We start from the raw sequence: 25,580 nt of genomic DNA, 5'->3' as shown, positions 1-25,580 counted from the left end.
ATGACTAGAAAATTCCCAATGCCATCTCTGCGCCTTATTGGTAACCTTCATTTCACTATAGCCAATGTGGCTATCAAATTGTAAGCAATTGAATTCAAATAAGTTTAGATAATAGTATTATTTATATATTCACATTTATTTACAGGTTCACAGATATTACCTTGTTCAACAGTTGTGAACAACAAACAAGATTACATAATATTACATCCTACACAGCAAGGCTTTTAAAGGTTTTGTTTCCATAGATGCATCTCAGAAAAGTAGCCTAAACTTAGATTTGTAATGTACCACTCAATCACGTCATTGAAATCATACCTGTGCCATGGATCGTACATTTCTCACCCTCTTCCCGGTCTGGACTCAGCTGTCATTGGTCACTGGTCTATTTCATCTGTCAACCAACTTCTGCCAGTCACAACTCCACCCCCCACGCGACAGTATCATGTCCTTGTGCTAGCATGCATAACAAATGATATAAAGCCTCAGAGGAACGACGCACTGGACACAGATCTGATGTCTCTACAGTTTTTATTCTATTTTAACTTTGTTAACCTAACCCAGCGCTATATATCTTTTGGTTGCGAACCACCCTTCAATAATGCATTGTCTGAAACGTCTGCGGATTACTAATGCGGGAGTTTTACAACTGCTCAAACATGCTGTCAACTCCGCACTAGTTGGGAGTGACAGCAATGTATTTTCCAGGAGCCAGCAACCCTTTCAGCTGTTCTGCACGAGCGCAGCACTGCACCACAACAGTCAGCAACCTCATCAAGCTGTCAATAATTTGGACCAAACAGAGTGCAGGTAAATACTTACTCATTCACATTATCTACCAATAAGGGAATATGTACAGTATATACAGGTAACTGCCAAAATAATGGAAATACTTACAAAGTATAATGAAAGCTAGTGCTTCCACAAAGATGTGGTCCCTGAGTTAATTAAGCAATTAACATCCCATAGTGCTTAGGGTCATGTATAAAAAGGCTGGGCAGGCCATTCTTTTGGCTACCATGGCTATGCCCACATTGAATGACAATGCCCCATCCACAGGGCACAGTGATCACTAAATGGTTTGAGGAGTATGAAAACGATTTAAACCATATGCCATGGCCATCTCAGTCACCAGATCTCAACCCAATTGAACACTTATGGGAGATTCTGGAGTGGCGCCTGAGACAGCATTTTCCACCACCATCAACAAAAAACAGAATTATGGAATTTGTCGTGGAAGAATGGTGTCGTAGACTACGTTTAAGAACTTGGAGCTGAGTAGTCAGTGGAATTGGTTTGAAAGCAGATATTAACTACACTAGGCCTACACTACACTACCCTTCACACCCTACTACACTCTCCTTTTGGTGCTGGGGGGAAAAGAAAAACAGAACATTTGTTCATACACAGTTGTCAATGATTAAGTGCTCTTTTGCACATGTACAGAATGTCTTAAGGAAAGTTATACAGATGAGTCAACCCAATCAAAACACAGTGTAAAACGTGTATGCAGTGGTAATCTTTAACAATGTCCCTGTAAGACCTACACTAGTATTGTGACATGGTGCACTGTGTTGTCTGGTCTTCACAGGAACATCTTGATCTCTGGGATGGACCTTCTTTTCTACACCATCACAGAGGGCAAAGAGATGATCTCAGTCTCTCAGTTCGTCTCTGTGAGTCTCCATCTCATCACATCCTCTCTCACTGTGTAACACCATGCAGAACCTAACCTACAGTTGAAGTCGGAAGTTTACGTACACTTAAGTTGGAGTCATTAAAACTCGTTTTTCAACCACTCCACAAATTTCTTGTTAACAAACTATAGTTTTGGCAAGTCGGTTAGCACATCTACTTTGTGCATGACACAAGTAATTTTTCCAACAATTGTTTACAGTCAGATTATTTCACTTATAATTCACTGTATCACAAGTCCAGTGGGTCAGAAGTTTACATACACTAAGTTGACTGTGCCTTTAAACAGCTTGGAAAATTCCAGAAAATGATGTCATGGCTTTAGAAGCTTCTGATAGGCTAATTGACATAATTTGAGTCAATTGGAGGTGTACCTGTGGATGTATTTCAAGGCCTACCTTCAAACTCAGTGCCTCTTTGCTTGACATCATGAGAAAATCAAAAGAAATCAGCCAAGACCTGAGAAAACTAATTGTAGACCTCCAGAAGTCTGGTTCATCCTTGGGAGCAATTTCCAAATGCCTGAAGGTACCACGTTCATCTGTACAAACAATAGTATGCAAGTATAAACACCATGGGACCACGCAGCTGTCATACCGCTCAGGAAGGCGACGAGTCCTGTCTCCTAGAGATGAATGTACTTTGGTGCGAAAAGTGCAAATCAATCCCAGAACAACAGCAAAGTACCGTGTGAAGATGCTGGAGGAAACGGGTACAAAAGTATTTATATCCACAGTAAAACGAGTCCGATATCGACATAACCTGAAAGGCCGCTCAGCAAGGAAGAAGCCACTGCTCCAAAACCTCCATAAAAAGCCAGACTACGGTTTGCAACTGCACATGGGGACAAAGATTGTACTTTTTGGAGAAACGTCCTCTGGTCTGATGAAACAAAAATAGAACTGTTTGCCCATAATGACCATCGTTATGTTTGGAGGAAAAAGGGGGAGGCTTGCAAGCCAAAGAACGCCATCCCAACCGTGAAGCACGGGGGTGGCAGCATCATGTTGTGGGGGTGCTTTGCTGCCACTGGTGCACTTCACAAAACAGATGGCATCATGAGGGAGGAAAATTATGTGGATATATTGAAGCAACATCTCAAGACATCAGTCAGGAGGTTAAAGCTTGGTTGCAAATGGGTCTTCCAAATAGACAATGACCCCAAGCATACTTCCAAAGTTGTGGCAAAATGGCTTAAGGACAACAAAGTCAAGGTATTGGAGTGGCCATCACAAAGCCCTGACCTCAATCCAATAGAAAATGTGTGGGCAGAACTGAAAAAGTGTGTGCGAGCAAGGAGGCCTACAAACCTGACTCGGTTACACCAGATCTGTCAGGAGGAATGGGCCAACATTCACCCAACTTACTTACCAAGTACTAATTGAGTGTATGTAAACTTCTGACCCACTGGGAATGTGATGAAAGAAATAAAAGCTGAAATAAATAATTCTCTCTACTATTATTCTGACATTTCACATTCTTAAAATAAAGTGGGGATCCTAACTGACCTAAAACAGGGATTTCTTTACTCTGATGTCACGATTCCTACCGACGGTGGCGCCCCCTCCTGCTCGGGTGGCGCTCGGCGGTCGTCGTCACCGGCCTATTAGCTACCACCGATTCCCTTTTTGTTTTTCCCTTTTTTTTATGTTTTCTCACCTGCCCTGAGTTAGGTAATTAAGAGGGCTATTTAGTTCAGCTGGCCCGCACCCTATTGTGCGGGATTGTTTTTCGGTATGTCAACTGCGTTTGTTGACTGTGCTTGTCCATTGTATTTTTCCCTGTTGTTGGGAGACCTTTTATTTTGTACGGGTGGTTCCATTAAAATTACCACACAGTGTTCGCTGCTTCCTGCGCTTCTTTCCGCCACACCACAGACAAGACGTTACAGAATCCCGCACCACCAGAAGGAGCATGGAATCAGCGGGAGCAGCGGGCACTCCACTACCCTCAATGGAGGAACGTGTCCAGCACAATACATCGGTCCTGCATCGCATCGGATCCGCCATGGACCAGATGATGGAGAGGATGGAACGATGGGAGAGGAGTGGTATCCTCTCTCCACCTACACCCCCCGATACAACCATCTCCTCCTCCTACGACGTCTGGCTCTGGCGCGCTTCGCCTGGCACTCCCGAGGAGTACGATGGGACGGCGGCTGGGTGCAAGGGGTTTCTTCTCCAGCTAGAGTTGTACCTGGCCACCGTCAGACCTGCTCCTACAGGAGAGGAGAGCGTAAGTGCCCTCGTTTCCTGCCTGACGGGCCGAGCTCTGGAGTGGGCTAATGCGGTCTGGAACACTCCAGACTCGGCGAGGGACCACTACCCAGAATTCACCCGCCGCTTTCGGGCTGTTTTCGACCACCCCCGAAGGTAAAGCGGCGGGTGAACGGCTGTTCCACCTCAGGCAGGAGACGAGGAGCGCTCAAGACTTCGCGCTGGAGTTTAGGACCTTGGCTGCTGGAGCGGGGTGGAATGACAGGGCCCTCATAGACCACTACCGGTGTAGTCTCCGGGCGGACGTCCGCAGGGAGCTGGCCTGTAGGGACACCAATCTATCCCTGGACGAACTCATTGACATGTCCATACGGTTGGACAATTTGCTGGCTGCCCGCGGGCGTTCGGAGAGGGTCCTGCCCGTTCCACCCCCGTGCACCCCCGCCCCTACCCCTATGGAGGTAGGGGGGGCCGTGCCAAGGGGCACCGGAGGAGGTGGCTCCTCCTGCACCAGCTGTGGTCGGAGAGGACACACGGCCGACCGGTGCTGGAGGAGCCAGTCTGGGAGTCGAAAAGGCAGGCAGAACACTTCTCGGTCACCTCAGGTGAGTCAGCACCAGACTCGCCCAGAACCCCCTGTTGGTCATGTGTTTTTGCCTGTTTCATTTTCTAATTTTTTCCCTCTTCCCAGCATAGGGCGCTAGTCTATTCAGGCGCAGCTGGGAACTTTATGGACCGTGGACTTGCCATTAAGCTGGGCATTCCACGGGTGCCGATAGATTCCCCCTTCCCCGTGCACTCCTTAGATAGCCGACCATTAGGGTCAGGGCTAGTCAGGGAGTCTACGGTGCCGCTGGACATGGTAACGCTGGGGAATCATAGGGAAAGCATTAACTTTTTCCTTATTGATTCACCTGCGTTTCCAGTGGTGCTGGGGGTCCCCTGGCTGGCTGGTCACAATCCCCTCATTTCATGGAAACAGGGGGTTCTCCAGGGGTGGTCGGAGGAGTGTTCAGGAAAATGTCTAGGAGTTTCCATAGGTGCCACGTCGGTGGAGAGTCCAGACCAGGTGTCCACCGTGCGCATTCCCCCTGAATACGCCGATTTGGCGATCGCTTTTGTAAAAAGAGAGCGACTAAATTACCACCTCATCGACAAGGGGATTGTGCGATAGATCTCCAGGTTAACGCTGCGCTTCCCAGGAGTCACGTGTACCCCTTGTCACAAGAGGAGACGGCGGCTATGGAGACATACGTCACGGAATCCTTGGGACAGGGGTACATTCGGCCCTCCATCTCACCCGCTTCCTCGAGTTTCTTTTTGGTGAAGAAAAAGGAGGGAGGTCTGCGTCCGTGCATTGATTATAGAGGTCTAAACGCGATCACGGTGGGGTTTAGTTACCCACTACCTCTTATCGCTACGGCGGTGGAATCATTTCACGGAGCACAGTTCTTCACAAAATTGGATCTCAGGAGCGCGTATAACCTGGTGCGTATCAAGAAGGGAGATGAGTGGAAAACCGCCTTTAGTACCACATCAGGCCATTATGAGTACCTCGTCATGCCGTATGGGTTGAAAAATGCTCCAGCCGTCTTTCAATCCTTTGTTGACGAGATTCTCAGGGACCTGCACGGGCAGGGCGTGATTGTCTATATCGATGACATTCTGATATATTCCGCCACCCGCTCCGCGCATGTGTCCCTGGTGCGCAGGGTGCTTGGTAGACTGCTGGAGCATGACCTATACGTTAAGGCTGAGAAGTGTGAGTTTTTCAAACGAGCCGTCTCCTTTCTGGGTTATCGCATTTCCACCACGGGGGTGGTGATGGAGTGTGACCGCGTTAAGGCCGTGCGTAATTGGCCGACTCCAACCACGGTGAAGGAAGTGCAGCGGTTCTTGGGCTTTGCCAACTACTACCGGAGGTTTATCCGGGGTTTGGCCAGGTAGCGGCTCCCATTACCTCACTGCTGAAGGGGGGCCGGCGCGTTTGAGATGGTCGACGGAGGCGGACGGAGCCTTCAAGAAGTTGAAGACCCTGTTCACCGACGCGCCCGTGTTGGCGCACCCGGACCCGTCTTTAGCGTTCGTAGTAGAGGTGGACGCATCCGAGGCTGGGGTGGGTGCCGTGCTATCACAGCGCTCGGGTGCGCCACCGAAACTCCGCCCCTGCGCTTTCTTCTCAGGGAAGCTCAGTTCGGCGGAGCGTAACTACGATGTGGGGGACAGGGAGTTGCTAGCGGTAGTCAAAGCCTTGAGGGTGTGGCGACACTGGCTTGAGGGGGCTAAGCACCCCTTTCTCATCTGGACCGACCACCGAAACCTGGAGTACATCCGGGCAGCGAGGAGACTGAATCCACGTCAGGCAAGGTGGGCCATGTTCTTCGCCCGGTTTAGGTTTACCATCTCATATAGACCGGGTTCCCTTAATACTAAAGCCGACGCGCTGTCCCGTCTGTATGACACGGATGACCGCCCCATCGATCCAACTCCCATCATTCCAGCGTCTAGGCTGGTAGCACCAGTGGTGTGGGAGGTGGACGCGGACATCGAGCGGGCACTGGTGTTGGATCCTGCGCCTGCGCAGGTGCCCGTGGGGCGCATGTATGTGCCGCTCGATGTTCGCGATCGGTTGATTCGGTGGGCGCACACGCTACCTGCGGCGGGTCATCCTGGTGTAGAGAGGACAGGGCGGAGTCTAAGGGGGAAGTATTGGTGGCCCACCTTGGCTAAGGACGTGAGGTCATATGTCTCTTCCTGTTCGGTCTGTGCCCAGAGTAAGGCTCCTAGGCATTTACCGAGAGGGAAGTTACAGCCCCTCCCCGTTCCGCAACGGCCATGGTCGCACCTGTCTATCGACTTCCTGACAGATCTTCCCCCCTCTCAGGGGAACACTGCGATTCTGGTGGTTGTGGATCGGTTTTCTAAGTCCTGCCGTCTCCTCCCCTTGCCCGGTCTCCCTACGGCCCTGCAGACTGCGGAGGCCCTATTTACCCACGTCTTCCGGCACTACGGGGTGCCGGAGGATATTGTCTCTGATCGGGGTTCCCAGTTCACATCCAGGGTCTGGAAGGCGTTTATGGAGCGGCTGGGGGTCTCGGTCAGTTTAACCTCCGGTTATCACCCCGAGAGCAATGGGCAGGCGGAGAGGGTGAACCAGGAGGTGGGCAGGTTCCTGAGGTCGTATTGCCGGGACCGGCCAGGGGAGTGGGCGAGGTATATTCCTTGGGCAGAGTTAGCCCAGAACTCACTTCGCCACTCCTCTACTAACATGTCACCCTTCCAGTGTGTGCTAGGGTACCAGCCGGTCCTGGCCCCATGGCACCAGAGCCAGACCGAGGCTCCTGCGGTGGAGGACTGGGTTCAGCACTCCAAGGAGACCTGGAAAGCAGTACAGGACTCACTGAAGGAGGCCAGTGCTAGGCAGAAAAGGAGTGCTGACCGCCACCGCAGTGAGGCGCCGGTGTTCGCACCGGGTGACAGGGTCTGGCTCTCGACCCGGAACCTGTCTCTCCGCGTGCCCTGCCGGAAGCTGGGGCCGCAGTGTGTGGGGCCCTTCAAAGTCCTGAGGAGGATAAACGAGGTGTGTTATCGGTTGCAACTCCCTTCCTATTACCGTATTAACCCCTCGTTTCATGTGTCTCTCCTCAGGCCGGTGGTGGCTGGTCCCCTACAAGAAGATGAGGTGCCGGAGGCCCCTCCACCCCCCCTGGACATCGGGGGTCCCCGGCGTACAGCGTAAGGGCCATTCTGGACTCGAGACGCCGGGCGGGGGGCCTGCAGTACCTTGTGGACTGGGAGGGGTACGGTCCGGAGGAGAGGTGCTGGGTGCCGGCGGAGGACGTCTTGGACCCATCCATGTTGAAGGAGTTCCACCGCCTCCGTCCGGATCGCCCTGCGCCTCGTCCTCCGGGTCGGCCTCGAGGCCGGTGTCGGCGCGCTGCAGGGGCCGCGCGTCAGGAGGGGGGTACTGTCACGATTCCTACCGACGGTGGCGCCCCCTCCTGCTCGGGTGGCGCTCGGCGGTCGTCGTCACCGGCCTATTAGCTACCACCGATTCCCTTTTTGTTTTTCCCTTTTTTTTTATGTTTTCTCACCTGCCCTGAGTTAGGTAATTAAGAGGGCTATTTAGTTCAGCTGGCCCGCACCCTATTGTGCGGGATTGTTTTTCTGTATGTCAACTGCGTTTGTTGACTGTGCTTGTCCATTGTATTTTTCCCTGTTGTTGGGAGACCTTTTATTTTGTACGGGTGGTTCCATTAAAATTACCACACAGTGTTCGCTGCTTCCTGCGCTTCTTTCCGCCACACCACAGACAAGACGTTACATCTGATTAAATGTCAGGAATTGTGAAAAACTGAGTTTAAGGTGTATGTAAACTTTTTACTTCAACTGTATATACAGTACAGGTTATTTAACCTTTTTTTTTAATCTGGAATGCCCTTTTTATCTGATTGTATTGACAGTTGCCTTGACTTTCCTTGATATCCTTTTAAAGTTGACACAGTACTGCCTGTACAACAACACATTCTAGTTCCTGAAGAGACCTTTGGGCTTGCTGTTTTCACTTGAGCTAAATGCATACCGATCGAACCCCAGAGAGTGTAAGACGAGCCAGGCAGGAATCCATCACACCATGTCACCAGCCAAGTTCAGGCTCAGGTTTAAAAGTGTTGAGGAAACGCCATGTGTAACAAATTAATTTACCTCACCAATGACCACCAGCCACCCCAAGCAACAGTAGCCTCTGGAATGTTGGGTACATGAGTCGAGAAGAACATCACAGAAGTTGTAGCTCAGTTGGTGAGAATGTCATAGAAGCACATAACCTTCAGTCATTTTACGATGCGTGAAGAGACTTTGTGTTCCCTCTCCGTGCTTTTTACACCATCATTTAGAACACGTACAGAAGTCTCAGCTCAGTTGGTGAAAATATCATACAAGCACATTCGTCCATAGGCCCACTCACGCTGAACATATCATTTTACGATGTGTGAAGGAACTCTGTGTCCACGACCACTCCCAGTGCTTTTACACCATAATTCACCATACTTGGGGTGATGGAGTTTGGTCCAGTGGACTACACATTGTCCCTGGAAACGGGGGTTCAAACCCCAGGTCTGCCAATCTCTCCACCACTGAGGATATACTGGGGTTGGGTAGATGCACTGGCATTTCTAGTGGTTAGTCAGAGGTAAAGAGCATATGATATGAAAAATAACTACTTATCTGGGCACTGCATTCTCAAGCAGTTGAACAACACGAAGTTGTACCTCAACCAGAGCATTCAGAGTACAGTATGTATGCCCAGTTTTATTTCAGAATGATGCAATGCTTGATATTCTTACATCATTCTTACCTTTTAAAGAACTGTACATGTGCTACTACACGAATGCCATCTGCTTTGACCTTAGATGGATCTCAGTTTTGAGGAGGGAGATCTGTCACTTATTGTCATTCTATGCTGTATGTGTTTGGCATGACAGGGAACAGTGACACAAATGAGTTTGACTAAAACACATTGGAAGGACTGACTGAACAGTAGCTGTGGCTACAGAATACTGTCCCAATAGATGTCAGCTAATTAGGGCTTACATCTTTCCCAGACCTACCAGGAAACAGGATCCTTTCTTTGTGTGGTGAGCTTATATTCAGTTCTCATAGAGCAATTATGTTACTTAACTAGTGTTATTGAAGTACTTCTCTCATTTGATAACTCAATGTCTCAAAAGCTCAACAATTCTGTCATCTTTGCTCCTGTCAGGAATGGAAAAACACCCAGTACTGCCCCCAGTAAACATAGCTTTGAATGCTGCTGTCCAATACAGTATGTCTGAATATCACTTCAGGCTCTCATGAAAGCCACTATCCTATGTGACCTAGGACATAAAATAACTGAACACAACAGTCCAGTCAAGCAATGTGTGTTGCTCATTAAAGCATTGCTCAGACACACAGGCTTGAAAATAACTGTCTGAACCCTCCTATGAGGCAAGTCTGCTATCAATGTACATGATACCCCAGAAATAGACACATGTTGCATATAGCTGTCGGCATGACTTGAAGTTGGCTTAGGGGAGGGATTTCAAAACACTACATACGTACCTTCCTCCTTCAGGGCTGTTTACAGGACTGCTAGAACCCTCGTTGCTGCTCACATAATGGTAAAACAGGGTTTGTGCCTGTAGTCAGATAAAATTATTTGTTCCAATTCAGGTATTGAATGTGACACACTAAAACAATTATTGTAGTCCTGTATATTTTCAGTTCTTCTATAGCTAAAGAAAAGTCACCCAAAGTGATCAATTCAATTATTATTAATAACCTATACATGTCCTTATCGTTATGTACCAAAACATGAATGAAATAAAAACTCTTTCAGTCAATCGGTTAACCCGAGTTGAGTTTTTGTAATTTTAGCATACCATTTTTTTTCCTAAATACACAAATTCTATACAATTGTATAAAATAAAATTCAAAATACACTGAAAACATCCAAAATACTGTACATAATATATAGTGCTAAAAACAACAATGCAATGTCAAAACAAGTTCACATTGAGGTAAAAGAAAGTATATTTGATTAATTTACCTGTTTTTTTGCTAACCATTACTTCGGACAATATCAAGACGTTTTTGTTATGCTTATAAAAGAAATCTTAAATTACAGCTCAATCCTGCGATTAACTCGATTTAAATGCTTTAATCATTTGACAGCCCTAGTACTCTGTTAGGACCAGCATCGGGACCAGCTTTCTTAGAGAGCTCAAATATCTATCACCCTTCCCTACAGATGCTATCTCAGTTCTGGATCAGCTCTCCATGACTCCATGCCCATTTTTCCGCTTTCCTCCCTCTCCCTTCTTTTTAATTTTCTCTAAAATAAATCTCTCACTCTTGTTTTCTAAATGTTCCTCTCTCCTTCCTCCAGGCGTTGAGGAGCACAGGTTTGTGGACATCTGATCCCAGGCTGAGGGACTGTATGCGTCATCTGCGCCAGTCCATGCGGGAATCTGCCGGAACAGTCATGGTGGACCAGAAACTCTTCAGGAAGTGAGCTATGCTCTATTTTCACTTTCATCTCGCCATATAAATCCTCTAACGTTAGTAGGATGGTATAGAGAGAATATTGACTAATACTATGATTCTTTAATTCAGAAAGTTAACATAATGTATTATGACTTTCTCTATCACACATACCGTATTCTCATTCTTCCGGCTGATTGTCAAAACACCACACACACTATCCCATTTTTACATGGCAATTTTATGAAAGTGACATTTATATGGTATTTCACTGTGCGAAGGAACTATCTTTGCTAATGCTCCTAGTGTTTACTAGAAACTTCCAAGACTTAGTGAAAAACTATCTCTGAGTGTATTTGTGTCTGCTCGGCATGCCTCTACAGTGGATTTGTTATGAAAGGTTAAGCATCAAGGATGTTTGATTGTGGTGCTATTGTAGTGTTTGTGTTGGGGTTAATGTAAGAGAAAGACAGAGTGACAGCATCTGTCGTTTTATGGCCGACAGCTGCCTCTGAACCTTACTCATGCACGCATACACATGCATGCGCACACATCTGGAGTATGACATCTGTGCAGGGCTTAAGTCTGGACGGGAGCTAATGAAAGTCCATCATAGTGGGTGAACTGCAGACGGTGCCAGTTGTATTAGGAGCTCAGTTTATCAGCACGCTCCAAGGGAATCTAGACTGCTGTCCAAACAGTATTAATTCCTAACTGGCAAACCTAACTTAAAGAATGCAGTGATGATTCGGACTCTGGCGTGCTACTCTAGTGGGTCACTGAGTCCTGTCTGGTGGACTTCTTACATTTAATAACTATGTTTCAGTGATTGAACCTTGCATATCTACAGTCCTTTTGCTCATCTTAGATTGAGACTTGGTGTTGTACTTGGTATTATTTAGAAACTAGGCCCAAATACACAAATAAAGTCCTGGAGAAAAGAATAACAATATGGTGTTGTGATTAGATATTGTCTTAACATTCTGAGGTGGTCACTGGAAAAAGGTCACTAGAAATAAAAAAACTCCCATTTCTGGTGAATGTATGAATTCTGCAATCCCTATATTCGCCTCCCCAGTGCCCCAAACTCTAAACAAGTTGTGTATTAACAAGCGACGGGGACGGACCGTTCAGCTCAACCCAGCTGAGATCAACTCAGTGCTTACTAAACATAGTGCTTTGTTTATATATAATGGTACAGGTGTGTATCTACAGTAGAGGTCGACCGATTATGATTTTTCAACACCGATACCGATTATTGGAGGACCACAAAAGCCGGTACCGATTAATCGTCCGATTTAAAATATATATATATTTATTTGTAATAATGACAATTACAACAATACTGAATGAACACTTACTTTAACTTAATACAATACATAAATACTATCAATTTAGCCTCAAATAAATAATGAAACATGTTCAATTTGGTTTAAATAATGCAAAAACAAAGTGTTGGAGAAGAAAGTAAAAGTGCAATATGTGCCATGTAAAAAAGCTAACGTTTAAGTTCCTTGCTCAGAACATTTGTAACGGTTGTCATCTGGAAAGGACCAAAACGCAGCGGATTGTATACTCATTTTCTTTTAATAGGCGAAAGAAGGAAAACCAAACAAACACGTATACAAAAATAACAACAATGATTAACGACGAAAAGACAGTCTTGTCAGGCATAGACAGCTAAACAAGAAACAACCTCCCACAATTTACAAACACAAACACACCCTAATATATAGGACTCTCAATCAAAGGCAACTAGACAACACCTGCCTTCAATTGAGTCCACACCCCAATTAACTAAACATAGAAACAGACTAACTAGAAAGAACATAGAAATAGACTAACAGAGCAGTGACCAAAAAACCCCGGAATACATAAATCAACTACCCTCTACATAATACACACACCCCGAACCACATAAACCAAATACCCTCTACCACGTCCTGACCAGCCTACACTAACAAAATAACCCTCATACTGGTCAGAACGTGATATTACCGCAGGCAGACTCCCTCGGTTCCGGGTCGCAGGCAGACTCCCTCGGTTCCGGGTCGCAGGCAGACGTCCTCGGTTCCGGGTCGCAGGCAGACGTCCTCGGTTCCGGGTCGCAGGCAGACGTCCTCGGTTCTGGGTCGCAGATCACAGGCAGTCTCCCTCGGTTCCGGACTAGACACTGTTGCCGGATACTCTGGACTGCACACTGTTGCCGGATACTCTGGACTGCACACTGTTGCCGGATACTCTGGACTGCACACTGTTGCCGGATACTCTGGACTGCACACTGTTGCCGGATACTCTGGACTGCACACTGTTGCCGGATACTCTGGACTGCACACTGTTTCCGGATACTCTGGACTGCACACTGTTGCCGGATTCTCTGGACTGCACACTGTTGCCGAACTCTCGAGGCTGGGCTGACGCACTGGAAGCCTGATGCGTGGTACTGGTACTGGATGTGCCAGTCTGGGGACACGCACCTCAGGGCTAGAGCGGGAACAGGCCGAGTCGGACTGGGTTGACGCACTGGAAGCCTGACGCGTGGTGCTGGTACTCGATGTATCAGCCTGGGAACACGCACCTCAGGGCTAGTGCGGGGAGCGGGAACAGGCCGCGTCGGACTGGATTGACGTACTGGAAGCCTGATGCGTGGTGCTGGTACTGGAGGTATCAGCCTGGGAACACGCACCTCAGGGCTAGTGCGGGGAGCGGGTACAGGACGAGTCGGACTGGGCTGACGCACTGGAAGCCTGATGCGTGGTGTTGGTACTGGAGGTATCAGCCTGGGAACACGCACCTCAGGGCTAGTGCGGGGAGCGGGAACAGGACGAGTCGGACAGGGCTGACGCACTGGACCGTAGAGGCGTACTGGCGGTCTCGAGCGCAGAACTGGCATCGCTCTTACTGGCTGGATGCCCACTTCCCCCTGGCAAATGCGGGACGCTGGTATTGCGCGTATCGGCCTAAAAATACTTGGCCTCGCCACAGTACCCATTACCCCGAAGTACGGGACCTGTCCATTCACTGGTTGCCCAGAAAAGGTACGGGGATTTGGCCTGGGGCGCACTCCTCGCCCAGCCAAACTACCCATGTGCCCCCCCCAAAAAAATTATTGGGGCTGCCTCTCGGGCATAAACGCCAGTCGTGTTCCCCGGTAGCGTTCCCGGTCCTCACTAGACTTCTTCCATGGGCCCTCTCCGGCCAGAATCTGCTCCCATGTCCATTTCTCCCGCCAGTCCATATTGAATTCCCCTTGCTCCTTACTCCACTGCTTGGTCCACTTGTGGTGGGAGATTCTGTAACGGTTGTCGTCTGGAAAGGACCAAAAACGCAGCGGATTGTATACTCATCTTCTTTTAATAGGCGAAAGAAGGAAAACCAAACAAACACGTATACAAAAATAACAACAATGATTAACGACGAAAAGACAGTCTTGTCAACCTCCCACAATTTACAAACACACCCTAATATATAGGACTCTCAATCAAAGGCAACTAGACACCACCTGCCTTCAATTGAGAGTCCACACCCCAATTAACTAAACATAGAAACAGACTAACTAGAAAGAACATAGAAATAGACTAACATAGAGCAGTGACCAAAAAACCCCGGAATACATAAATCAACTACCCTCTACATAATACACACACCCCGAACCACATAAACCAAATACCCTCTGCCACGTCCTGACCAGCCTACACTAACAAAATAACCCTCATACTGGTCAGAACGTGAAAACATTAGAACATATGAAAGCTGGTGGTTCCTTTTAACATGAGTCTTCAATATTCCCAGGTAAGAAGTTTTAGGTTGTAGGAATTATAGGACTATTTCTCTCTATACAATTTGTATTTCATATACCTTTGACTATTGGATGTTCTTATAGGCACTTTAGTATTGCCAGTGTAACAGTATAGCTTCCGACCCTCTCCTCGCTCCTACCTGGGCTCGAACCAGGAACACATCGACAACAGCCACCCTTGAAGCAGTGTTACCCATGTAGAGCAAGGGGAACAACCACTCCCAGGTCTCAGAGCGAGTGACGTTTGAAACGCTATTAGCGCGCACCTGCTAACTAGCTAGCCATTTAACATGGGTTACACCAGCCTAATCTCGCGCTGAAGAATTGCAAAGAGCTACTGGCAAAATGCACGAAGGTGCTGTTTGAATGAATGCTTACGAGCCTGCTGCTGCCTACCATCGCTCAGTCAGACTGCTCTATCAAATATCAAATCATAGACTTAATTATAACATAATAACACACAGAAATACGAGCCTTTGGTCATTAATATGGTTGAATCCGGAAACTATCATTTCGAAAATGAAACGTTTATTATTTCAGTGAAATACGGACCGTTCCGTATTTTATCTAATGGGTGGCATCCCTAAGTCTAAATATTCCTTTTACATTGCACAACCTTTAATGTTATGTCATAATCATGTACAATTCTGGCAAATTAATTACGGCCTTTGTTAGGAATAAATGGACTTCACACAGTTCGTAATGAGCCAGGTGGCCCAAACTGCTGTATATACCCTGACTGCTTGCACGGAACGCAAGAGAAGTAACACAAATTCATGTTAGCAGGCAATATTAACTAAATATGCAGGTTTAAAAATATATACTTATATATTGATTTTAAAGAAAGGCATTGATCTTTATGGTTAGGTACATTGGTGCAACGACAGTGCTTTTTTTCGCAAATGCGCTTGTAAAATCATCACCCGTTTGTCGAAGTAGGCTGTGATTCGATGAGAAATTAACAGGCACCGCATCGATTATATGCAACGCAGGACACGTTAGATAAACTAGTATTATCATCAACCATGTGTAGTTAACTAGTGATTATGATAAGATTGATAGTTTTTTATAAGATAAGTTTAATGCTAGCTAGCAACTTATCTTGGCTTCTTGCTGCCCTCGCGTAACAGGTAGTCAGCCTGCCATGCAGGCTCCTCGTGGAGTGCAATGTAAGGCAGGTGGTTAGAGCTTTGGACTAGTAACCAGAAGGTTGCAAAAACGAATCCCCGAGTCCCCCCTGAACAAGGCAGTTAACCTCCGTTCCTAGGCCGTCATTGAAAATACGAATGTGTTCTTAATCTGACTTGCCTAGTTAAATAAAGGTGTAAAAAAATAAATAATAATATATATTTTTTTATCCGTAAATCGGTGGCCAAAAATACCGATTACCGATTGTTATGAAAACTTGAAATCGGCCCTAATTAATCGGCCATTCCGATTAATCGGTCAACCTCTAATCTACAGTATGATAGGCTGTCTATTCTCAGCATTTAATTTTGTCCCAGTTGAGGTCCAGTTTTATGTTGTTGATGCCATTAGGATTTCATCATAGGATCAGTAGTGTGTCTGTTCCATTGTTATAGGCCACTTAGCCCTGATTCATGGCTGACTCCTAGACGCCGCATAGGAGTCAGCAGCCGTGTATCAGGGCTAAAGGTCACTGTGTGTATTAATACAGTAGTAATACTATATACTGTAAATAATCTAAAGTGACTGATATTTTTTGTATGGTTATTAATAATAATTTGGTGGGTGCTTATATTTGTACAAGTGTATATTAAAACACGTGTGAATTGGAAAACCATATTTTTTACATATCGATAACACTCCCTGAGACACCATCGGAGAGTAGGGTTGTTAGAGTTAAGTGACTTGCTCAATAGCACTTAGACAGATTTTTCACTTTGTCGGCTCGGGGATTACGAACTAGAGACCTTTTCAGTTACTGGCTCAACACTCAAACCGCTAGGCTAATCTAACGTAGCAGGCGTAAAAGAAACACCTGAAACTAGATCCCCTACATACTGGTTTTGACAAGAAGAGAAAAAACTGTTGGGGGAGGTTTTCTTCTGCACTGTTCAAACAACCCAGTAAATGTGGAGGAGGAGTTAAGATGGAGAGTCGCCTTGTTAACGTCCAAAAGTGGAAGTCGTATCACAGGCTCTCTTTCCATTTCCCCTGAAAACCAGAACAGCCGGTTGTTGCTGACTCAGCAGTGGTTATCGCTAGACACAGCAATGGGAAGTAGGGGTGCACCCCATGATAAATTGAAAAAAAGAAAATGTGTGTATATATATACATTTAAATTATAATAAAAATACAATTATACACAATTATATTAATCCTGTGTGAACTAGGCCTTTATTACTCCTGTATGAGCGGACAACAATTCTCCTCAGCAACCCCCCATCCCCCCTTCGTCCAGCACCGCCAATGCAAAACATCTTCCCACGGTTGGCCCCAACAGGAATGGAACCAACAACTCTGACCTCCCTGACCAAGGCCCTTCTCCCCCTGTTGCAAGTTACACACTCTACCAACTGAGCCACACTGAGCCATTACCTATGTAATAAACAAAGTATACATGTGATGTGTGATATTTCTGTATGTGTGATGTGTTTCAGGTGTGTGGGTGCTAACATCCTGCTGCTGACACAGGCGTTCAGGAGGAAGTTCATCATCCCAGACTTTGAGGTGTTTGCGTCCAACATGGACCAGCTGTACTACAGTACCCAGAGGCAGGAGGGGGGACACGTGAGTTCTGTTAGGGTGCCTGCACTATGCACATTGGAATTCACACGCTAAAAACATTCTCACATACTGTACACTTACACACCTACACATCCACATGAGGACATGCTAAAATAATCTCACTCACATTCGCGTACTGAATGAAGGCATGCACACATTACATTCGTGCATACATGTGCATACACACGTACTATACATACAGTGCATTCGGAAAGTATTCAGACCCTTCACTTTTTCCAAATTTTGTTACGTTACAGCCTTATTCTAAAATATATATTTTTTTAAATCATCATCAATCTACACACAAAACCACATAATGACAAAGCAAAAAACAATTTCTTTTTTGGGGAAAATGGAAATATTACATTTACATAAATATTCAGACTCTGTTGAAGCACCGTTGGCAGTGATTACAGCATTGAGTCTTCTTGGGTATGAGTGGCTGGGCAACTCAAGGACATTCAGAGACTTGTCCAGAGCCACTCCTGCATTGTGTTGACTGTGTGCTTAGGGTCGCTGTCCTGTTGGAAGGTGAACCTTCGCCTCAGTCTGAGGTCCTGAGCGCTCTGGAGCGGGTTTTCATCAAGGATCTCTCTGTACTTTGCTCCGTTCATCTTTCCCTCGATCCTGACTAATCTCCCTGTCCCTGCCACTGAAAAACACCCCCACAGCATGATGCTGCCACCACCATGCTTCACTGTAGGGATGGTATTGGCTAGGTGATGAGCGGTGCCTGGTTTCCTCCAGACGTGTCGCTTGGCATTCAGGCCAAATAGTTCAATCTTGGATTCAACAGACCAGAGAATCTTGTTTCTCATGGTCTGAGAGTCCTTTAGGTGCCTTTTGGCAAACTCCAAGCGGGCTGTCATGTGCCTTTGCATGAGGAGTGGCTTCCGCCTGGCCACTCTACCATACAATCCTGATTGGTGGAGTGCTGCACAGATTGTTGTCCTTCTGGAAGGTTTTCCCATCTCCACAGAGGAACTCTGGAGCTCTGTCAGAGTGACCGTCGGGTTCTTGGTGACCTCCCTGACCAAGGCCCTTCTCCCCCGATTGCTCAGTTTGGCCGGGCGGCCAGCTCTAGGAAGAGCCTTGGTGGTTATTAACTTCTTCCATTTAATAATGATGGAGGACACTGTGTTGTTGGGGACCTTCAATGTTGCAGAATTTTTTTGGCACCCTTCCCTAGATCTGTGCCTCGACACAATTCTGTGTCTGAGCTCTACGAACAATTCCTTCGGCCTCAAGGCTTGGTTTTTTCTTTGACATGCACTGTCAACTATGGGATCTAATATAGACAGGTGTGTACCTTTCCAAATCATGTCCAATAAATTGCATTTACCACAGTTGGACTCAAGTTGTAAAAACATCTCCAGGATGATCAATTAAAACAGGATTCACCTGAGCTCAATTTCGAGTCTCATAGCAAAGTCTGAATACTTCTGTGAATAGGGTATTTCTGTTTTATTTTCAATAGATTTGCAAAAATGTCTAAACTTGATTTCGCTTTGTCATTATGGGGTATTGTGTGTAGATTGATGAGGAAAACTATTAATTTAATCCATTTTAGAATAAGGCTGTAACGTAACAAAATGTGGAAAAGGTGAAGGGGTCTGAATACTTTCCGAATGCACTATACCTGCCTTTGACACACATTACACTCATCCAATCCATTCCTTTGTGTGTCTTTCCTTAGGTAGCAGATTACATTCCTCAACTGGCTAAATTCAGCCCTAATCTGTGGGGAGTGTCTCTATGCACCGTGGATGGGCAGAGGTAAGATTACAGCATCATCAGATCTATGTACATAGTCTCTTTTTACAGTATATCACCACTGCCCTCCATCATGACACATAACCCATGTTACTGAAATTAAGAGCTTTGAACAGGCAGTCCACATGTCATCCCCTCATCTTGCCCTGTCAGTCTCTGCCCACCTTGTTTATGCAGAATCCTCCACTGTGTCTGTTGTCACCTCAGCCCTCACTGTCCCATGATCTCTCCCCTGCTGGTGTGATGCAGACATTCTGCAGGTGACACCAAGGTTCCATTCTGTCTTCAATCATGTGTGAAGCCACTGGAGTACGCCATCGCTGTGCACGAGATCGGCACTGAGCATGTGCACCGTTACGTGGGCAAAGAGCCGAGCGGACTCAAGTTCAACCAGCTGTCACTGAATGATGAGGGTGAGCGAGATTAACCCTAACCCTATCCCTGTCTGCCTATGGCTAGGCTCACATACCTATTACATGTCTCTGTGTTGACTTCTGTGTAGATGCCCCACACTTGAATGCATCTGAGGAGTACTGAGGAAAAAACAGTCTTACATTGAACTCTCAAGTTATATCTCTGACCCTATCTCCTGATCTAAGCTAACTCAATCGTAGGGTAGTAAATAGTTCATTACACTGGAAGCAAACAATTACACATTTCAGTGAACAATTGTGTAAAGAGAAGACAACCAACCTCTCTGCAACTACAGCCCACTGGGCACAGATGTCAGTTCAATGTCTAGTTTTGATTGAAATTTGGTTGTTATCAACTAACGTGAATTCAACATGAAATCAACAAAAAACTTCCCCATGAGTAAAAGTTGTGTTTAAAAAAATAGTAAATTCTCTTACATCGACTTTTTGCAAATCCAATAATTTTTCCACATTGATTCAGCATCATCACAATGATTTTTTTGGTTGCAATGAGTGGGAGGTGATTGAGAAACAGGGAAGAGAAACTTGATCAATGAGTACAATATGCTGTAGGTCTTGACTGGTGAGATTCAGTCAATAGAGCAGGAACAAGCAAGAACAGGACATCTGATCATTAACCAGTCAAGAAATCTTATCTGCAGGTTCCCTCTAAGCTGGCTACGGCTTGTGTAATTAACATGTGTAATGACACAGGTGTCATTACACATGTTCACCTCTGGCACGCACATACGTGTTCACTTTATAAAGCGGCCATATCTTTAGGTTATATGGTGGTGGAGTGCACGACAGTGATAACATTGTCCTCTCTCTCTTTGGACAGATAAACCACACAACCCTATGGTGAACGCGGGGGCTATCGTCATCAGTTCTCTGCTCAAAGTAAGGGGATTCCTGGGTGATGTTATAATCTCCTATAACCTTTCATGAGGTTTTCGAATGAGAGCATGATACAATCTTTGCTAGCTAATTTAAATAATATCAGGAGTACATTACATGCACACAGATTAAGCATTGCACATGAGTGCAAACTGTTGTACACCAAATCCACTCCAACATCAAATATACAGGAAATCAGGAAATCTGTTGTAACTAGTACAGCCAAGTGTCACAGTCATACCACCCTCAGTCATTGACCAATTCACCCTATGGCCCAATACAGTGTGGACAGAGGTCAGTAAACTATCTCCAGCCGACTTGCCAACCCTTCCTATCAGTCAGCATTGCCTTCATTCTAACAGATACAGCAGTGGGGAAAGAATGCAGTCCTCTATATAGATATGGACCTCTATTCTGCTGTGTTTCCCTCTCCCTGCCTAGCTGCCTGTCTTCACCAGCTGCCTCTTAGGCCATTCAGGTCACATACATTAGTGGGTGAGGGTGGGACTGACAGGATGTGTGTATGTGTTAGCCAGGCCAATGAGACAGCTGGGAAGAAAAGGCGTGTTTGCCTGTGGGTGAGCGACTGTATGTGTGATTGTGTGGGTGAGTGTGTTTTTATGTCTGACAATCAAGTATTGTAATTTATGTCTTTGACAACTTTAAGTACAGGAAGAGAGAACAGATCGAGATGGATGAGTCATTTCATTGGCTAATAGTCTATAGCACATACTGCACTGGGCAAGTTGAGGGAACTAATCCTACCCTGTACACCCACCCAGAATCTGACTGACTCACCAGTACACTGTACCGTTGGTGCCAAAATACACAAACACTGCCACCTAGGGACAGAACAGCTCTCTGCATAGTGTCAATACAGAATTACTACAGCACAAGAACACTGTACTAAAGAGATTTCCTTCTTCTTTTTTACAGCCTAAGTTGAAAAACGCAGAGAGGTTTGATTATGTGAGTATCCTTTAAGGTTTCAGACTTCTGACGTGTCTACAATTGCTTCTTATTAGTAAAGATGTAATGGAAAAACTGACACATCTTTTATCGTAGGTAATGGAATACTTGAAGAAGATGGCTGGCACAGAGTATGTGGGCTTCAGCAACGCTACGTGAGTGTCAAATTGAACATTATAGTATGAAAATAAGATTTCAGACCATACAGTAAGTGTAATTTGTGGTGTGATAAACAGCTTTTAATACAGTGGGCTCCAAAATTACTGGTATCCCTGACTGGCAATGCACAAACAATACTTTAAAAAATATAAACAATAGAATTATAGAGAGAAACTCAAAATACCAACATCAATGGAACCAACCAAAATCATACAATCATTTAATACAAAATACATTTCACCAAAATCAAGGTTTCATAATTATTGGCACTCCTCATTTAGTACTTAGTGCCACCACCTCTGGCAAGGATAACAGCATGGTCTTTTCCTGTAATGTTTGACAAGGATAAGGAACACATTTGGAAGGATTTTGGACCATTCCTCTATGCAGATCCTTTCAAGATCCTTCATATTCTTGGGGTGCGCTTATCAACTGCTCTCTTCAACTCAGCCCACAGGTTTTCGATTGGATTGAGGTCCGGCGACTGAGATGGCCATGGCAGAACATTGATTTTGTTGTCACAGAACCATTTCTGTGTGGATCTTGAGGTATGTTTTGGGTCATTGTCTTGTTGGAACGTCCACCTACGGCCAAGTCCCAGCCTTCTGGCAGAGGCAATCAGATTGTCAGCCAAAATTGCCTGATACTTGGTGAAATTCATTATGCCATCAATCTTAACCAGTGCCCCTGGACCTGTGGAATTAAAACAGCCCCAAAACATAATTGACCCATTACCATATTTCACCGTGGGTATGAGGTGCCTCTCCTTGTATGCATCTCTGTTTCGACGCCAAATATGCCGATGCTGTATCTGACCAAAACATTTAATTTTGGTCTCATAATTTAAATTACGTTTGGCAAACTCCAAGCGCTTGCGTCTGTGTCTTGGGGTAAGAAAGGGCTTTCTTCTGGCAACCCTTCCAAAGAGCCTGTGGTTGTGGAGGTGGCGTCTGATGCCGAGATGCCACCATGGCCTGCAATTCTTTTACAGTGATTCTTGGGGATTTTGTTGCTTCTCTCACCATCCTCCTCCCTATCCTGGGGGGCAAAATGCATTTGCGTCCTCTATCCGTGAGCTTTTTAACTGTTCATATCAGTTCTTTTGTTTTCTTCATGGTGTTGTATGACAAAGGGATATTGCATGCGTGTTACCTCATTTTTATACCCTAGTGAAACAGGAAGTGATGCAATGGCTCAATATAGTTCCTTAAGACTTAGATAAACTTAAATAAGTGGAATTTAATTCCTGATTTAATTTTGGTAGATACAATCATCTTTAAGGGTGCCATTAATTGTGAAACCTTGATTTGGAGGACATTGATTTTTTATTTTTATTAAATCAATAAATGATTTTGGTGGGTTCCATTGAAACATTAATAAAGTACGGTATTTCTCACATGTTGGTATTTTGAGTTTATCTCTATAATTATATTGTTTATATTTTTTTAAGTATTGTTTGTGCATTGCCAGTCAGGGGTGCCAAAAGTTTTGAAGCCCAGTGTATGTATTTGCCTTCAAAGTTTTCAATCAGAGAAGGAGACCGGGGATAGGAATTTTGCTATTGGTTACTACCTGAAGGAGAAAAAAGTGAGTGTTTGAGCTTAAGAGAGTCTTCCCAATAGTTATACCAATTTCTAAACTCTAAAACTATAAGTTATACTACCTGTCCTGAAACTGTGGCCTCGCTCTCATTTTGCTCGGTAGTGCTTTCCTGAGAATGCAGATATGATTGCAGCCCTCGATTTCTACTTCCAGTTGAGACTCATGTTTAAAGAGATTTGCTGTTGTATTCCTAGTTGCTGTCCCTGGTGGAAACACTCTGTATGTGAGTAAAATACTACCCTGTACACAGGGGTGGTAGGTTACTTTCTAAATGTATTCCATTACAGTTACTAGCTACCTGATCAAAATTGGAATCAGTAACATAATTTATGGATTGTCCAAACTCTGTAACATATTCTGATTACTTTCAGTTACTATTGGATTACTTTCCCCTTAAGAGGCATTAGAAGAAGACTTAAAGGATCCATCAAATGCATTTGGTGCATCATTATAGTGGTCTCTGACTTATGGTCAGACTCGCTCAGGTGGAACAAACTTAAACTTGTGCCTTTTTTCAATGCTGAATTGAATGTCATTGAGAAAACAAAAAGGTGTATTCAATTATTATTATTTTTTTTACAAATATTCTTTCTGAATTTAAAATAATCCAATAAGTATTCATCTAGATTTTCAAAAGTATCTGTAATCTGATTACAATCATTTTGCTGGTAACAGATTACATTTACTGTTTTTTGATGTTGTAATCATATTATATGTAACAGATTACATGTAATCAGTTACTCCTCAAACCTGACTGTACAATAAACCAGAGGTCTCAACTGTTCTCTGTTTTCCTCTCAGCTGTGCTCCATTGAGGTGACCTGTGAGTCAGGCTGTGTCATGGCCGCCACACTGGCCAACGGGGGCATCTGTCCAATCACAGGCGAGCTGGTGCTAAGTGCGGAGGCTGTGCGGAATACCCTAAGCCTCATGCACTCCTGCGGAATGTACGACTTCTCTGGCCAGTTCGCCTTCCATGTGAGTCACTGAGAAACAGACAGAGGTCAATGACCTGAGGTGGCCTTATCACAGCGACGGAAGAGAAAGTGTGACATCCCCATCTCATCTTCATTTATCCAATATCTTTCTTTATTTCACTGTATGTGGTAAATTAGAACGTCCCCCTTTATCTCAGAGGTGCCATGTTGCTCTCATCTATCCTGTGTTGTCAGATCAATGCAGTTAAAAGAGATGAGACAAGGTAAGTGTCATACTTAACTTCATTCTTGCTTTTTGTCCCTTATTTTTTTCCAGGTGGGCTTGCCTGCTAAGTCTGGCGTGTCGGGTGCAGTGCTGCTGGTGGTCCCTAATATCATGGGAATAATGTGTTGGTCTCCTCCCTTAGATCGTGTCGGAAATAGTGTCCGAGGCATTCACTTCTGTCAGGTATGCAGACAAGAAGAATTTCAATCCCCTATGATATACGTTTTTACCATACCCAGCAGTAGATATTTATTCTCATTGATTACCTTGTTTTTTGATATATCAAAAGTAATTTCAATGTCATACCTGAGTGTATATATTTTTTTCTATATTAGACATTGTAAATTTGGAAGATTAAAAAAGAATAGAACATTGAATAATAGATAACTCTGTCATTTTCCCATTCTGTCTGCTGATTGGTCAGGAGCTGGTTTCTCTCTTCAACTTCCACAATTATGACAACCTGAGACACTTTGCAAGGAAGCTGGACCCTCGCAGACTCTCAATTGATGATAGGGTAAGGGATAGATTATGCACTAAGGTCCCGATTCCGACCCGAGTTAAGAGTGCGAAAATGCAACGTTATTCCCTTTTTATGCACTTTTCTCTCTATGTGTATTCTGACCTTGAACTTACGCATGAGAAGTCAACCACTATTCGTTCAGGTTGGAGAGCTGAGAAATTAAGGTGTGGCAAAGGTGTGTCTACAGATAAGCCATATTCTGACCTTGACTTAATTCCCTTGTAATTCCACCACCTTTACGTGCGAGGAAACCATGAATAAGGTTGAGTGAACCTGCTGGTTCCAAGTGAAAAAAGCATCTTCTTTCTTTTTTCTGATAGAAATAACAGCATTGTCCATGCACTGTCATTTATACATGGATAAGAGCTAGAGGAGTGAAAGTTATACCTCCCCCTGAAGAAAATATATTTTTACTTGGCCCTCCCCAAGTGTAAAAAAAACAAACATGTAACCCCCCCTCCAAAATGATAATTAAAACAAAATAGCAGGGAATATTAAATCCCTTTTTAATTGACTATCAGTGTTGCATCCGTGATTTCTATTAAATCATTTGGACACCC

At 45.1% G+C, this 25,580-nt stretch overlaps 1 protein-coding gene across 1 annotated transcript in view; it reads left to right on the top strand.

Moving 5' to 3' along the window:
• The first annotated feature begins 346 nt into the window (after positions 1 to 346).
• The window catches only part of LOC106566711 (glutaminase kidney isoform, mitochondrial), a 28,704-nt gene continuing 3,470 nt past the window's right edge, over positions 347 to 25,580 (top strand). The window contains exons 1-14 of the mRNA XM_014135020.2: positions 347 to 807; positions 1,589 to 1,673; positions 10,837 to 10,958; positions 17,355 to 17,484; positions 19,178 to 19,257; positions 19,504 to 19,667; positions 20,509 to 20,567; positions 21,501 to 21,533; positions 21,630 to 21,688; positions 23,213 to 23,279; positions 23,397 to 23,443; positions 24,092 to 24,272; positions 24,549 to 24,680; positions 24,922 to 25,014. Coding sequence (XP_013990495.2) covers positions 599 to 807; positions 1,589 to 1,673; positions 10,837 to 10,958; positions 17,355 to 17,484; positions 19,178 to 19,257; positions 19,504 to 19,667; positions 20,509 to 20,567; positions 21,501 to 21,533; positions 21,630 to 21,688; positions 23,213 to 23,279; positions 23,397 to 23,443; positions 24,092 to 24,272; positions 24,549 to 24,680; positions 24,922 to 25,014 — 1,461 coding nt within the window. The 5' untranslated portion in view covers positions 347 to 598. The remainder of the gene's footprint in view (positions 808 to 1,588; positions 1,674 to 10,836; positions 10,959 to 17,354; positions 17,485 to 19,177; positions 19,258 to 19,503; positions 19,668 to 20,508; positions 20,568 to 21,500; positions 21,534 to 21,629; positions 21,689 to 23,212; positions 23,280 to 23,396; positions 23,444 to 24,091; positions 24,273 to 24,548; positions 24,681 to 24,921; positions 25,015 to 25,580) is intronic.

Source organism: Salmo salar, chromosome ssa13 (genome assembly GCF_905237065.1).
Source record: "Salmo salar chromosome ssa13, Ssal_v3.1, whole genome shotgun sequence".
NCBI lineage: Eukaryota > Metazoa > Chordata > Actinopteri > Salmoniformes > Salmonidae > Salmo > Salmo salar.
The sequence above is the reverse complement of the archived record's forward strand: the minus strand, read 5'-3'. Positions and strand labels throughout refer to the sequence as shown.